General features: G+C 33.2%; 1 protein-coding gene across 3 annotated transcripts in view; it reads left to right on the top strand.

The window, feature by feature from the left end:
* Window positions 1–16,313, top strand: part of ARFGEF1 (ADP ribosylation factor guanine nucleotide exchange factor 1) — a 153,624-nt gene that overhangs the window by 57,914 nt on the left and 79,397 nt on the right. For all 3 annotated transcript variants that reach the window (XM_002916380.4, XM_019796558.2, XM_019796560.2), the window contains exons 3-7: window positions 407–563; window positions 1,765–1,911; window positions 3,595–3,774; window positions 5,996–6,272; window positions 9,558–9,668. In XM_002916380.4, coding sequence (XP_002916426.1) covers window positions 407–563; window positions 1,765–1,911; window positions 3,595–3,774; window positions 5,996–6,272; window positions 9,558–9,668 — 872 coding nt within the window. The remainder of the gene's footprint in view (window positions 1–406; window positions 564–1,764; window positions 1,912–3,594; window positions 3,775–5,995; window positions 6,273–9,557; window positions 9,669–16,313) is intronic.

Raw genomic sequence — 16,313 nt, 5'->3', positions numbered from 1 at the left:
CATAAATAAGTGTATAAGGGTATTCCTGAAATACCATATGATATACCTTAAAGTTTTTTCTTAAAAATTTTGATTCATATTTAGAAAGATTACTAAATATTTAATTATTTTGTAATTTAAATACTTTTTAAGTAATTAAATAACTACTTTAATTTCTTTGATTTTCTTGCATTTAGTTACAGCTCTGGCCACTAGCTCTTGACCTGTAGCAAATCATAATTTCTCTGGTGTTTGGTTAATAAATATTATAGTTGAATGTTTTTTATTTGTCATATTTCTCATGAAATAAGAGAAGATGAAAGTTAGTTTAGCAAAATTCCCTTTAGAACTGAAATTTTGTGTTTCTATATGAGTTTATCATCAGTATGAAAAATGTGATATTCTAATTAGACTCTTTTTTCTTTAGTCCTCCTCATGGAGAAGCAAAAGTTGGATCAAGCACCCTTCCACCAGTGAAATCAAAGACAAATTTTATTGAAGCAGACAAGTATTTCCTACCCTTTGAATTGGCATGCCAGTCCAAATGTCCCCGTATAGTTAGTACATCTCTCGATTGTTTACAGGTATGTATAAAATGGCATTATCTAAAAACTCTTTAATTTGAATGTGTTTCTAAATATTACTCGCAATTGGTGATTCAGACATTTTCCATGAAAGCCTTGAATATTCTTGTGATAAGAAACCAAATGGTTGCTTATATTTTAAGAGACACAAAATAATAGTTGCAAAAAGATGTTCCTAGTTTACGGGTAACAAAAATCATTATTTAGTTTAGTTAGACACATTATCTTTACTAAGTGTTGATTTGGTCTCATTTTCTATCAGTGAGATGCAAGAACCATAAGACTTTTAACCTGCTGCTGACTTTACATGTATCATGATTTGCAGTGATTTTACTAAATCATTTGCAAATGATTTTACTAAATGCCTGCTGTTTTATTTAAAGCAAGAGGTTAATATTGACAGTTTAATGTTTATATTCACTGCTGGACTTTAGCTCTGATTTTCAGTTCTGTCAGAAAAATTCCTGAAATCTTTCATCCTGTTTTATTTACACACACACACACACACACACACACAGGATTCTCTTAAGACTTAAGATACTTGTAAAACTTCCAGATAGAAGGGTCTTTCTCTTTTTAGGTGTTTTCACTGTTGGGGAAATTGTACCTATTGAACTGATAATTCAGTGGCTAGGAAAAGACCATATTCATATGCTTTTTTCAGAAGATAGATTAAGTTCATTTGATTTGTGACCTTGTTTTCCCTGAAAAATTGAAATTATGGTATCTAAGGCTTTCAGGGCTATAATGGATAATGGATGAACAAATCTATGATTTATTATAGCCAGTGCAAGGAAATTGGGTTTTCTGCATTTTCACAGATCTGATGTGGAAAGAGATTTTGAGTCATTTAAAGTGTTAATACAGCTTTCACAAAAGCAATATCAGTAATGGTTAGATAGAAATCAGTAAGCTATTCTGATTCATCAGAGATAAGGTCTGAGGCCTGGCTTTCTCAAAATATTGCCTGATGGTTTTATTGTGGTTATTATGTTTTTGTGGTTATTATGAATGTAAATAACTGTACATGTTTATAGCAAATAAAGTTTTCTCCAGGAAAACTTTCCAGTTGGCTTTGATTTTACTTCAGTGTTTTTATGTAAAAAGTTTAATATATAATAAATTATATATTATAATTTTAGTGTGTAATTAGCATATATATTAGCTTAATGGGGATCTTTGTTTTCTTTTTCGATTTCAGAAACTTATTGCTTATGGGCACTTGACTGGCAATGCTCCAGATAGTACAACACCAGGCAAAAAATTAATTGATAGAATTATTGAAACAATTTGTGGCTGCTTCCAAGGTCCTCAAACAGATGAAGGAGTTCAGTTGCAAATAATAAAGGTAATTGATTATATAGTGAATTTGTCATTCATAATCTCTTTTTTAAAAAATCAGAAGCCTTTTATCTTGGAACTATTTGGGAAGGTCATTTTATGTGCTTTCCAGCTGTAATAGAGGTCATTTAGTTGCTTTTTAGACACCGTATGAAGGGGGTTGTTGAATGGCAGGAGTTCACTAGAAGATTATATTATATTTCCAAGTCCGTTATTTTGAAGGTCCCAATTTAGGCTTTGGCCCCAAGAGTTTTTCAGTTTCTGGAATGTTTACTGTACATATCCCATCTTTTGAGCTTTAGGGTCCATGCGATGGTCTTGTGACCCCTCTAGTTTCTTCTCTACTTTTGGACCCCTTATATCTGCCTTTTAGACCCATGCTTCGCCATGTGAATTATTTGTGTACCAGCTTTCTTGATTCTCTTGTACCTATTCATCAGCTGAACCTGCTTAGCCAAACTTTGTGTTGGGTTTGTGCTGTAATATACCTGGATGATTAAACTCTTTTAAAAGAAAAGTCACTCAGTTGTTTTTTCAGTCTCTTATAAATTTTGAATTCTTAATATGACTACTAATGGTAGTGGTGATACATTTATACATCAGTAAAATTTTCTTATACTTTTAGTACTTTTGAAATCATTTACATGTATAAAGTGTTTTTCATGTGTGAATATAGCCCCTTCTGAGCCTTTCAGTTTCATACCTGTATTTACTTCACAAGTCCTATCTCTGTTCTGGAAAAGCTGCCCAGTCAATTGGCCTATCATTTGCAGTTTCATGTCAGTCATGGTTTATGTAGCATATACTCAATGCTGATTCTGCATAGCATTGTACAACATAAAAGGACAAAGGAGTCCCTGTTCTTGAGAAATTGCAAGTACCCTAATGTACGAATAAATAAACATAAATTAAAGTTGTTGACTTTGTTGGAGGATTCACTTAGGATTATTTTCAATGCTTTATTCTAATTTATCTGATATTTTAGTGCTTTATTCTGTTTGTAAACGTCTTCTACAACAATAGCAGTACATTTATTGAGTCTGGTCTATAAGAAAGATATCAGAAAAATTTGGGAGTGAGCAAGACATCGTGTATCCACCAAAGTTGACAGTCTCATTGGACAGATATATCATATGAAGCATTATCTGTGTGAAGCATTATCTGTGTTCTGTTGTGACAGAGTTAATGCTGTGCATTTTAAGAAACTAAGTAATATTTTTATTAAAATGAAACGGGTTGAAACAATATGATTGAATAGTTTTCTAGTGTTCTGGGCTTGGATTATTTGGAAACAACTGCCAGTTGGTGATATATATTCAAGGGTGGTAGAAATTCTCTTGGGGGGCCCCTGCCTTCGGTTCAGGGTGTGATCCCGGCGTTATGGGATCGAGCCCCACATCGGTCTCCTCCGCTATGAGCCTGCTTCTTCCTCTCGCACTCCCCCTGCTTGTGTTCCCTCTCTCGCTGGCTGTCTCTATCTCTGTCGAGTAAATAAAATCTTTAAAAAATAAAAAATAAAAAAAACTAAAAAAAAAGAAATTCTCTTGGGGTATACTGAAAAATCTGTTAGTGTATACCTAAAAGTGGTAATGGTGTCTGAAAGTTTTAATTATAATATAAAAATACTCATATTTTTGTGCTGAAACTCTTTATGTAGAAAATTGCTTCAACTGTATCTTTCTTTTTAAAGGCTTTACTTACTGCAGTAACATCTCAACACATAGAAATTCATGAAGGAACTGTACTGCAAGCTGTGAGAACATGTTACAATATCTATTTAGCAAGCAAAAATCTCATCAATCAGACAACAGCCAAAGCTACTCTTACTCAGATGCTAAATGTTATCTTTGCACGCATGGAAAACCAAGCAGTAAGTATTAAAAAAGAGAGAGATTTAAAGAATACCACAGGCATCAAATATAGAAAAGAGTTTATAGAGAAATTACAGTGAAATCTTTTGTGCTTGTAGAGAGGAATGTTTTCATTTACAGTGCTACTTACTGGAGATCTGTGGTATTTGCTTTGTTTTGAGGTTTATTGACTTGTTTGACTTTGGGGAAAAATATATTTTTAGTGGTTCACAAGTAAAATTAGATATTTATTGTCATCATCCTCATGGAAGTGTTTATGAATTGATAATATTTTTATTGTACTCAAGCTTAATAGATGAGTTTAATGTAGATATAAAACTACCTAATTTTATCTATTTTGCTATAAAATTATTTAGTCATTGAGTCCTTTAAGAATAAAATATGTATCTGTATTGTGGAAATACATTTTGGAGAGTAAGAGATCAGCTAAAGAATCATTTGTACATATTTTTAAATTGTTCAGGTCTTCATAATTACGAATCAACTTTTAACTTTTTTTTTTTTTTTGAGCCCATTTTAAACTTCAAATATTACAGAGGGATCTCCTTTATCCTTTCCTTAATGCCGGCATCTTATATAACCACATTACAATAATCAGAAGCAGAAATTGATACTTGTACATAACTATTAAATAAACTACAAAGTCTACTTGAATTTCACCAATTTTCCTACACATGTCCTTTTTTTGTTTGAAAATCCAATCCAGGATCTGACATTGTACTTAATATGAATTTAGTAGAGGATAAGAATGTTGCTAAATACTTGGAAGCACACAGGACAGCCTCTCTCCACAACAAAGAATTTATCTGATCTAAAATGTCAATAGCACGGATACTGAGAAACCCTAGTCTAGAAAGTATGGACATCTATAGAAAATGTTTAAAGGTTTATTTTCATGCAATAACATTCCTTTTTTTTTTTTAAGAATATTTCTAGAGTTTCTATAACTCTTGAACAGATAGAACTAGAATTCAACACCATGCTGTCTATGATTCCAAAGCATGTGCTTGCTCTGCTAATCCATAGTGCAGATCTGTTGAAGTTTAGGCTAAGGGTGGGTGGGAATGCATTGCAAGTCATTGGTTCTTCACTACTAATTTGGAAATTGACTTTCTCATGAATGGGCTAGAGTAATGGTCTGAAAATTCTGTTCCGATTCCAGCTGTGCTAGTCATGCCTTTTCACTTTCCTTATCTGTAACATAACGGGATTTAGACCATGCATATTATAAGGTTCTTCCTACCTTTTGAGCATTAAAATATTTTAATTTAAATTTATTTTATAAATTCATATAATTAGTTCTGGTATTCCACATAAACTGGAATATTACTAAGGAATATGAAATGTTCATTTTTGGCACAGTAAAGTATTTACCTTTATGGAAATTCATTCTTTGAGAGTCATTCTTACTAGGCCATGAGGACCATAAGAGTTCTGTCTAAAAGCAATAAAGTGCTAAAAAATGAAATCCTGTGATTCTGATCATTACTGTTTTAGCATCTTATAAGTAACCCAGTTTTATGGGTGGTATTGTATATATAATAATGACAGGTCTCCTAAAATAAAACTCAACATTTGTTGATACAGTTTTTCATCCTCATTAAGATGACTGAGTAGAGACATTTAAGTACTCGTTGCTATTTTATTAAATGCAATTTTATTTTTTTAATTAAAAAGACATTTGACGACGTGATGTAAGAACATGTTACACTGAAAATTCACCCCTACTCTTGTTTCTAATTTGGTCATTTCCTAACCCCCACTCCCTATAGGTAACTATTATTAACTACTTTTTTGTGTATCTAGATTTTGTTTATGCATGAGTAAAAATGAGCATGTGTTTTATTTCCCCATCCACTTTTTCCCTCCCTTAGTGAAGCTTTTGATTTTCGGATAATCCACTATTGGCAACAATCCAGTTATTATTCTGAGGTTATTAAAATTTATTTTAATTTTTAAATTTTGTTTTGTTTAGGTCATACATTCACAAGATTCAAACACCAAAAATAGTGGAGAGAATAATACTGAAAGACTTCGATCTCTGTTCTTATGTACCAATTTCCATCCCTCTAAGAAGTAACCACTGTTACTTGTTTTTGTGTGTTTTTAGTATATTTTATGTTCTTTGCTTCTGATGGATCAAGTGTAACTTAACATTATCCCTCCAAATTTTAAACAACTTATTTTACTAATATTGGAAATTATTCTATTTCTTTCCAGTTGCAGGAAGCCAAACAAATGGAAAAAGAAAGGCATCGGCAGCATCATCATCTGTTGCAGTCTCCAGTAAGCCATCATGAGCCTGAATCACCTCAACTTAGATATTTGCCACCTCAGACTGTTGATCACATGTCCCAAGAACATGAAGGGGACCTTGATTCCCATACAAATGATGTGGATAAAAGCCTTCAGGATGACACAGAACCTGAAAATGGATCTGATATTTCCAGTGCAGAAAATGAACAGACTGAAGCTGATCAGGCAACTGCAGCTGAAAGTAATCTTTTTGAGAAGGGGTTGTGGGGCATGTGCGCGTGTTAAGGGAACAGTGTAGGCATGCATATTTGGGAAGGAAATGTGGAAAGGGTAGTATGACTTAATGGATATCAGACACATTATGGTAATGTGGATTTTTTATTCCTACGTGGTGAAGTTAATTGATTTCAGCACACAAGACACCTATTAATGGTACTGTGCGTTCATTGGCATCTCATGAGTAGTATGATTTACAAGTTTGTTTTGGAGGAGATATATGTTACTAATGGGGGTCATAAATGTCTGTTAGCATGTTATGTAGGAACTTGAGTTCTTAAAATTAGTTTCACAGCAAACAAAAGAGCTATTTATTTAGTAAGGTTTTCTGGAATATGAAAGTTTTAGGGCATCTAAATGTTTTTGGGTTGGAAAAATATTATGGTCTATAAAGTACTGAAGTTAAATATAAAAAATCTTTTGAGTAACCAACCACCTGATGTACAAAAATATTTTTATATCCTGATGTGTAGTAATCACTAAAATTTAGATGTTCTCTGATAGTATTTTTCTAACTAAATTTATTTGTAAGAAAAGGGTGGGGTGCCTGGGTGGCTCAGTCGATTAAGCATCTGATTCTTGGTTTTGTTTCTCTGGTCATGATCTCAGGTTTGTGAGATCAAGCCCCGAATCGACTCCGGCCTCTGCACCCAGCATGGAGTCTGCTTGAGTTTCTTTCCCCCCCTGTCTTCCTCCCCCTCCACTCCTCCTCCCACTCTTGTGTGCTTGTGCTCTCTCTCTCTCTCTCTTAAATAAATAAATAAAATCTTTTTTGAAAAAGGGTTGCAAGATAAAAAAAATTAAAATACATTTACTTATTTTACTAATTTGTTTTTCTAAAAATAATCACATGAAGTCATTTTTCCCTCCAAATATTATTTTGAGCTTTAGCTATTCTGGGGAGTTTGTTGTTCCCTTTATTCCTTTAGGTTAGTGTCAAAAAATGATGGAAATTATCTTGCCTATTCACTGTGTTTGTGTGGAAGTAGGACGGTTAGGGCTTAGTAACAGTTCATCTGAATCCTATATTTTTCTTTGAGAAAAGACTTCTGTAATATATTTTCAGCTCTTGATTTTTTTTTTTTTTAACCACGTCTTTCTTATTACAATAGTGGCATGAACATCAGCAGTGGCATGATTGGATACCTTTTCACTATTTTTCATAGTGTGTTACTATTTATTTTAAAAGGGATAATCTTGATAAATCAAACCATTCACAGTACTCAAACTAATAGTAAATCTGTACTGCTTATGTGATTTACATTTTTCTAGTCTGCCCTTGCCAGAATTTCACCTACTTTATAAACTGTGAGTTTATAAAGGGGCTGATTGAAAGGGCTAATCCCTAATATAGCTGGGACTTTATTTATTCTTTCATTTCCTCATGGATTCAGTAAACATTTATTTGGCATACTGTGTCCTAGGCACTGTGTGGAACGTGGGGTTAAAAAACTGATGGAGATAAAAACATTGTTCTTAGGGTACATATGGTCTGCCTGGATGGTCAGGTGTATAAATGATGTATAATGTGATAAATATCCTGAAAGTGGCATGCACATGGTAATTCTGCTGAGGAGAGTTAGGCAGTACCTTTGTAGAGAAAGCTGTGATGATTTAGTTGAATCTTGTTGGATAGGAGTTGAGATTGGGTAGCTAGGAAATTTTCTGACAGAAGAAACAATATGGGCTGAGACCCAAGGAATGGAAGCATCTACTGTGTATGAGTCACCTAATAGGATACAGAATTATAAATGAAACATAATTCACTGTCTTCCAACAGCTGATAAAAATGAAAATTCTACCTGAGAATCATTGGTTAAGAGTGCTCTGGAGTTAGATTACCTGCTTTGAATCACATCTCTGTCACTAATTAGTTATGTGACTTTGGACATAATAGTTAACTTCTCTAATGATTTTCTATGTGTAATAAATATTACTGTTACTCTGTTTCGTTAGATAATTTGTGTGAGAATTGACTCTTGATTCACTAGTTATTTTATACTCATATAGTAACTCTGTATTTAGTTTTATTGAAACTAACTTTCAGACTGTAGATAATTTTAGCCAGTTAGAGCACGGAAATACAAAACTTAGGGGTGCCTGACTGGCTCAGTCAGTGGAGTGTGTGACTCTTGATATCGGGGTTGTGAGTTCAAGCCCCACGTTGAGTGTAGAGATTACTTAAAAAATAGAACCTTAAAAAAATACAAAGCTTAAGGCTGGTGGAAAAATTATCTTGTCAAAGTATTTATTTTTACTCCACTAAAAATTTAAGTGTTATTGTATTTGAATTTTTTATAAAATCAGTTTACCAATTTGGTATGCTTATTTACCAGATTTCTCCTTGTGGCATTCAGTATTTTATAGAATGTAGCAAACATAGATTAGTAGCAGTGAACAATAGGAAGAACAGGCTTCTGGAAGCCAGAATCATAAGTAGTGGTCCTTTATAGTAGTATGAGTGGGGATGGGCGTGATAGCACTATCAACTAATACACAGTCTGATACCATTTGGGGTAGGGTTCTGGATCCCAAAGCATCCCAAAGTGCTAATTGAGCCTTCCTAAGATATTTGCAGCATTTCAAAAAACCCAATGGAAATCCTATTTTTATCTGCAAACTAACTCTGGAATGTCATGTTTTATCAGTATCTCTTATGCTGGTCAGAAGTTCTGATGGACTTTTCAATCTGTTTTTGTTGTTAAATTGGGGAATGAATTCTTTTTTACTTATTTAGTTTTACATTGGATATGTAGATTCTTTGGGGGGATGAAATAGGAAGGGCTAGAAAGCACTGGTGGACACCCAGATGGCCCTATGTCTCTTCTTCAAGGACTTCAAAAATATTAAGGCACAACAATGAGCTTGTTATTACTGATGGACTGAATTAATCAATGTAGGCTCTTAACTACGTTTAATATATACTTACAAGAGTGTCAGATGTGTTAGAAATGTTTCATCCAAAATACTTTAAAATGTTCGGCTCCTAAAAGGAATAATCTAGAAAATTTACTTCATCATTTAATAATTTGTCAGGTAAATCATTTTTTAAATTGACTTGAATTTATAAACTATTTTAAATTTGGTTTAGTTATGAATTTTAAGGCTTAACTTGTAATCGCTTCTAGTTTCATGTATCTATTATATTTTCTTTTATTCTTAATTTTTAAGGAAAGTTTTTAATTTTAAATGTTTAGTACAGTTTCCAAAAAATTAAAATAATGTGTTCTTGGATTTTTCTTTTTTAAAGCGTTATCTAAAAATGACATATTATATGATGGAGAAAACCATGACTGTGAAGAAAAGCCACAAGACATTGTACAGAGCATTGTAGAAGAAATGGTGAACATCGTTGTTGGAGGTAGTGTATTACACTCAAAATTAGTTTTTTCTGTCTCTGATATTTCATCCCACTATGGAGGCTATTTATATAATGTGTGGAGCAAAAATACAAGCTTTCTCAAATTAGAGTGTGTGTATAGAAAAAATATTTAAGTATCTTTAATTATGGAAGAGTTACTCCCTTTTTTCTCCAGGTTCAGTTATAATCTTCTATAAAAACCCATTATTCCCCTACTGCATTAAAAGTTGATACCATTTCATTTTTTTGTTTTTCTGTTTGTTGGCAGAGATATATTCTTTATCTTCCTAAATGTTCTAAACTTTATAAACTAGAAAATATTGAAATTGATTTTGGTTTGAGTATGCATATCTTTTTTGGAAAAATGATGCTTTGTTAAACCTTTATTATCACAACCAAGGTATAGTTGATATAGGGCCAGTTCCTATCTTATGGATTGTATTATAAAGATGTCTTAAAGTTTGTTAGGAATTTAACTCACATTTTCCATAAATAGTATTATTTATAGAGAAGATTAGATTTGAGACCAATCCACTGAAGCTTATTTAATTCATGGTATCTTGCTCAGGACTAAGCATAGTACCTTGCTACATATACTTCTAGATGTATGGTTAAATGTACAGTATGGCTCTTCAATGAGAATAATACTGTTTCAGCAATACCTAATTCCCACTTAGAACATCATTTCTAATGGACTATGAGAAACAAACTGAGGGCCTCAGAGGGGAGGGGGGGTGGGGGATTGGGATAGACCGGTGATGGGTAGTAAGGAGGGCACATATTGCATGGTGCACTGGGTGTTATACGCAACTAATGAAGCATCGAACTTTACATCGGAATCCAGGGATGTACTGTATGGTGACTAACATAATATAATAAAAAATCATTAAAAAAAAAAAGAGGAGTTGAGTTCAAACTCTCTCCCTTATCGCAATAGCCTTGAAAAACAAAAAAAAATAATAAATAAAAAAAAATAAAAATTGTATTGATCTGAATTTTGTTTTGGAATTAGAGGTGAAATAGGAAAATAAGTAATTTCTTTTCCCCAAAGTGACTACCTATTCATCTGAGCCCAGTCTTTTCATCCCTGCTTTAAAATGTCATATATACTAAATTCTCATGGGTAATTAAAATCCAGTTTTTTTAGGAAATACCAATTTTTCTATTAACAAATGATTTGTAATATGTTTAAAGGTGGAATAAAATTTGGAATGTTTTCCAAAAAAAAAATAAAATAAAATAAAATCCAGTTTTTAACTTCAAAAAAAAAAAATCATTTCTAAGTGTATATTTTCTCCTTTAATGTAACACTAGAACCAGGCATTCATCTGATTGCCTTCTCGTTTTTTCATCTTTTCATTCAGCAAATACTAAGGAAGTGCCTACAGTTGTGTGGCACTGTAGGAGGATTCAAAAGTTAATCCAGGATAGACCATGCTCTGGAAGAAGGGGGTTCTGGAATGTATGTATGTAAGACTAATACAAGGTATAAAGTGATAAGTGCCATTATAAAGAAACAGCTAACATCCTATTAAAATTCAGAAAAAAGTGATTATTTCCAGCTAAAATGATCCAGGAGGGCTTCATGAAGGAGATGACACTTGAACTTAGACTGTATGGATTCATACAGATATAGGGAGTGGTATTTGATGTATTGGAAATGCTATTGGCTTAAGTCTAGAGGAGAGGACTTCAGCAAACTACCACCTGCGAATTGACAGGTGGTGGTTTGGCTGACGTATGAAGTATGTGATGTCATGTAGTAGAAACTAAGATTAAAGAAATCTTGAACAAACTTACTAATTAAAGGTTTAAGATTTTAGACTTCATTCCATCATAAAATGAGTCACCATTAAGGATCTTTAAGAAATGGAATGATTAGAATTATGTTTTAAGAAACTAAGTGGGGAAGTAGAACGTACAGTAGACCAGTGTAGTAAGAGAATCCTCAACAGGACAGAAACAGTGGAAATGGAGAGGGAAACGTGAATTATAAGTGAAATAATGAATGTTAAATCAAGAAGACTTTGCAACTGATTAAATACCTAGGTGAGAAAGAGAAATTGTAAGGTGTGTCAAAGATCCCCAAGAATATCCCAAGGTTTTGTGATTCACTAGAAGGACTCAGAGGATTCATCATATAGTTATGCTCACCACTTAAATTTTTACCATGTAAAGGTGCAGTACAAAATCATCAAAGAGAAAAGCCGTATGGGGCAATGTCTGGAAGAAATCAGATGCACACTTCAGGAATCCTATCCTAGTGAAGTCACACAGGAGGTTCTTAATTCCTCCACATCAGATGTGAGTGTTGGCTACCACGGCAGCTCATTAGACTCAGTGCCCAAAGTTATGTTGCATCCCTTTACTTGCATGTACCCAAATTTCAGATTTCCAGAAGGAAAGCTGGTTTTCAGCATAAACGACATTATTTGTGCAAATAGTTTAGGCACAGTGAGCTACTCTTATTGGTTCTGGGAATAGTGGGAACCCTCCCAAAAATGTAAGTTCCTGGGTGCCAGCCAAGGGCCAACCTTGAAAACAGGCCTTTCTACGGATAGGCAGTCTCGGGCCTGCTGTGTTAACTCCGCTCTGCATGGGTGGTCTGCCAGTTTCTCAGTCTAAATGGGTAGGTGAATGCTTTAGAACTGGTAGAATTAAATCATATTGGAGGAGAAGTTGGCTTGGGGAAAAAAGTACTAATTTTTATTTTGATATACTAAATGTGACCTTCTGGTGCGCCATCCCTGTGGGAATTTTATGAAATACATAATAGAAATGTAGAAATCTGCCCTAAGATATCAAGGCAGGTGCTATAGATGGGAGTCATTCATTTAAATTTAGTAGTTGAAGCCAGAAGGTCATTGAATGAGAAGGTATAGAGACTAAAGAAGAGGCCATGATCTTGGGGAGTACTAATTTTAAAAACAAACCAAAAAAGCCCTGTAAACTTACAATCAGGGAAGGAAGAGCATTACGGGTCCATGCATTCCTTAAAAATTTAATAATATATACGAGGGGATGGCAAATTATATTCCATGAACCAAATTGGGCCCATTGCCTATTTTTGTAAATGTTTTGTTGGAACACATGCTCGTTTATGTATTGCCTATAGTGGCTGTCTTTGCGCTGTAAAGTAGAGTAGTTGCAACAGACTAAAATGTTTACTAACTGGCCCTTTGCAAAAAAACTTTACCAGTCTCAAATACATATCAATTCAGAGTATGAAGTGAAATTCCTCTTATTTTTCTGCAACTTTTTATTCAGAACATTTTCATACCTAGAGAAAAGTCCAAGAACAGTACAATGAATGCTAGTTGTTAAGAATTCACTAGTTAAGAATTTTAGTACATATGTTTTATGTGTTTCAGATGGACCTACACACCCACACATACATGTATGTAAATATGTGGGTTTTGCTCATCTTCGCTGAAATTTTTAGAAGTTGTTTATATATATCTTGATACTTTACTCCTAAATACTTCAGCATTTATCTTCTAAGAATAAGGGCATTCTCATACATAACCATAATTCATTTTCACACTTAAGAAAATTAACACTATTTCAAGAATATCTAATATAAATACTACATTTTAAAATGTTCCCAGATTCCCAAAATGTCTCTCTTATATCCTTTTTTCCTTTTCTTCTTCAAGTATGGGATCTGAGTACACTTGGCTACATTCAATTCTGTCTCTTTGGTCTTGTTAGTTTAGAACAAGTCCTCTTGCCTCTTCCCCCCATCTTTCATAACATTTACCTTTTTTTAAAGATTATGAAATTGTTTTGTAGAATGTTATATACATTTTGAGTTGATATGATTGTCCTGATTTAGGTTAAATGTATTTGGCAAGAATACTGCATAAGTAATGTTGGTACTTCTTATTACATCATGTTATGTTAATTGGTGTATAACAACAAGTAATCCCTATTAGTGATAATGTTTGATCACATGGTTAAGATGATGACCACCAACTCTGTTCATTGTAAGGGAGCATTTTACCCTTTATAACTATAGTTATATAGTTGAAGGGACCCTTCAATGAATGACAGGAATTGGAACTTTATGGATCCACTATATGTGGATTTTTTTCCCCCATAAATACAGTCCTGTGAATGTATTTTCTCTTTCTTAATGATTTTCTTAGGATGTTTTTCTCTGGTTTACTTGACTGTAAAAATACAGTATATAATACATGTAACATACAAAATATGTGTTTTAACTACTGTTTATGTTATCAGTAAGCTTCTGGGCAACAGTTGGCTATTAGTAGTCAAGTTTTGGAGGAGTCAGAAGTTACACAGCTTTTCAACTACATGAGGGGTCGGCACCCCTAAGCCCCGTGTTTTTCACAGGTCAACTGAAATATGAAATAATCTGAAAGTGATACTTCAAGATCATAGAAGGATCCATCCATTTAGTGGTTTTAGCATCCATTGATGATCCTTGACTTACTTAGATACTGCATTGGTTACAAAATAGTGATTTCATAATTCTAACATTAATTGACACTTTTCTATGGAGAAGAGCTCTTCCTCTTTAAAAAAAAATACTGTGAGTTCATGAGTTCTTTTGTTATTCATTGTATTATAATCATTTACCATTATTCTTTGCTCCTGATCTGGCCAGTAGGAGTCCAGCACCTGTGTCTTCCTGATGTGATTCCATTATCTTTGAGCATTTCCTTGTTTCTGGATCAGCAAAATGTTTTAAGTTAAATGTTCAACTTTCCCTTGCCCTAGCCCTGGAATCAGTTACTTCTTTAAGGAGTTTTTGTTCTTTTTAGTGGGCAGTTGTATTTAGAGACTAGATGTATTCATTGCTACTGAGGTGTCATGGTGTCATTACTTCTTAGCCTTTCCAATGTACGGAAACAGGGAAGTCTATAGTCACAAGTTCATATTGATAGTTCCAGGTGATATCCAGTGATTCTCTTCATTTACTTACATTTCATATTTGTATCTCCCTTTTCCCACAGTAAAAACCCAAATTCTCAGCACCAGTGTACCATTACCAGCAACAACTTAATAATTTAAAGTTCAAATTTTTTTATGTATGTGTATTTAGTAGAATATATCCTACTAAGGATGAATAATGGTGACACTATTTATAATTACACAATTACAATAGTAAACCGTATTAACTGTTTTACTGATATAATTTTATTTATTTGAAGATCACTTGCATGAATCAAAGTCAAAATTATATAAAACATATACTCAGAATTCTTCCATCCATTCCTTCCTTTGCTGACCTACCTGACATAGGTAGCCACTTTCATTAGCTTTTAGTTTATCCTTTTTGTGTGTGTATGTGTGTGTGTGTTTGTATGTATATTTCCCCCGGACTAACAAGCAGGTACCAAAATTATTTCTCTTTCTTTTTGGCAAAATACTGTATATCTTCTCTCTCACTCTTTCTTTTTTTATTTTATTTTATTTTTTGGTCTCCCTTTTTTCACCTAATATATACTATAAATATTCTTATTTCAGTTGATAGAGATTTTCCTTATTTTTTCTCTTGGCTCCTTGCATAGTGCTCTATTATGTGGACGTATCATAGTTAACTAAGCCAGTCCCTTACTGACAGGAACTTTGGTTGTTTCCAATGCTTTGCTATTACAAGTAATGCTGCAGTGAATAACCCTGTACATCTATATTGTTTCATATTCGTGGGGGTTTATCTTGAGGAAAGATTCATAGAAGTGAGATTACTGGGTCAAGTGGTAAATGAATATGAAGATAATTAGCTATTGCTGAATTTCCCTTCATAAGCTGTTGTACCAGTATGCACTCTTATTTTTTTTCTTTCTTTTTTTTTCTTGGTACCATTTTGCACTCTTGCCAGCAATGTGTAAGAGTGTCTTTTTCTCCATAATTGCCAGTGGAATGTAAAGCTTTGAATTTCTGCCAACCTGTTGGGTGAGAAATGTATCTTTATTTTTTTTTAATTCTAGTATATTTAATGTTTAGTGTTATATTAATTTCAGATATACAGTATACTGATTCCACAATTCCATACATTATTCAGGGCTCATCATGATAAATGTACCCTTAGTCCCCTTTATGTATTTCACCCATTCCTCTTTTCCCTCTGTTAACCACAGTTCTCTTTATTTAAATGGAGTCTGGGTTTTTTTGTCTCTTCTTTTTCTTTGTTCATTTGTTTTGTTTCTTAAATTCCACATATGAGTGAAATCATATGGTATTTGCCTTTCTCTCACTGACTTATTTCACTTAGCATAATACCCTCTAGATCCATCCACATTGTTGCAAATGGCAAGATTTCATTCTTTTTTATGGCTACGTAATATTCCATTATATATGTATACCATGTCTTTTTATCCACTTCTTAGTTTGGTTTTAATTTGCATTTCTCTGTGAGTGAAATTAAGTATCTTCTCAAATATAAGGACCATGTATTTCTTTTTTTGGTGAATCATCTATTCATGTAGTTCATTCTGTCAGGTTTTAATCTTTCTGTTATCCTTGATTTTTTCCCTTAGTTTTTTTTGTATAGCATTCTTATTTAATTTGATGTTTATCAGTTTTGATGTATATGTAATTCATGACAAATACTGGCCTTTAGAATTTTTGGTTATTGAATACCTTCATATTTTCATTTTTTTTCCTGCTCTCTTCATT

Source organism: Ailuropoda melanoleuca, chromosome 9 (genome assembly GCF_002007445.2).
Source record: "Ailuropoda melanoleuca isolate Jingjing chromosome 9, ASM200744v2, whole genome shotgun sequence".
NCBI lineage: Eukaryota > Metazoa > Chordata > Mammalia > Carnivora > Ursidae > Ailuropoda > Ailuropoda melanoleuca.
The sequence above is the reverse complement of the archived record's forward strand: the minus strand, read 5'-3'. Positions and strand labels throughout refer to the sequence as shown.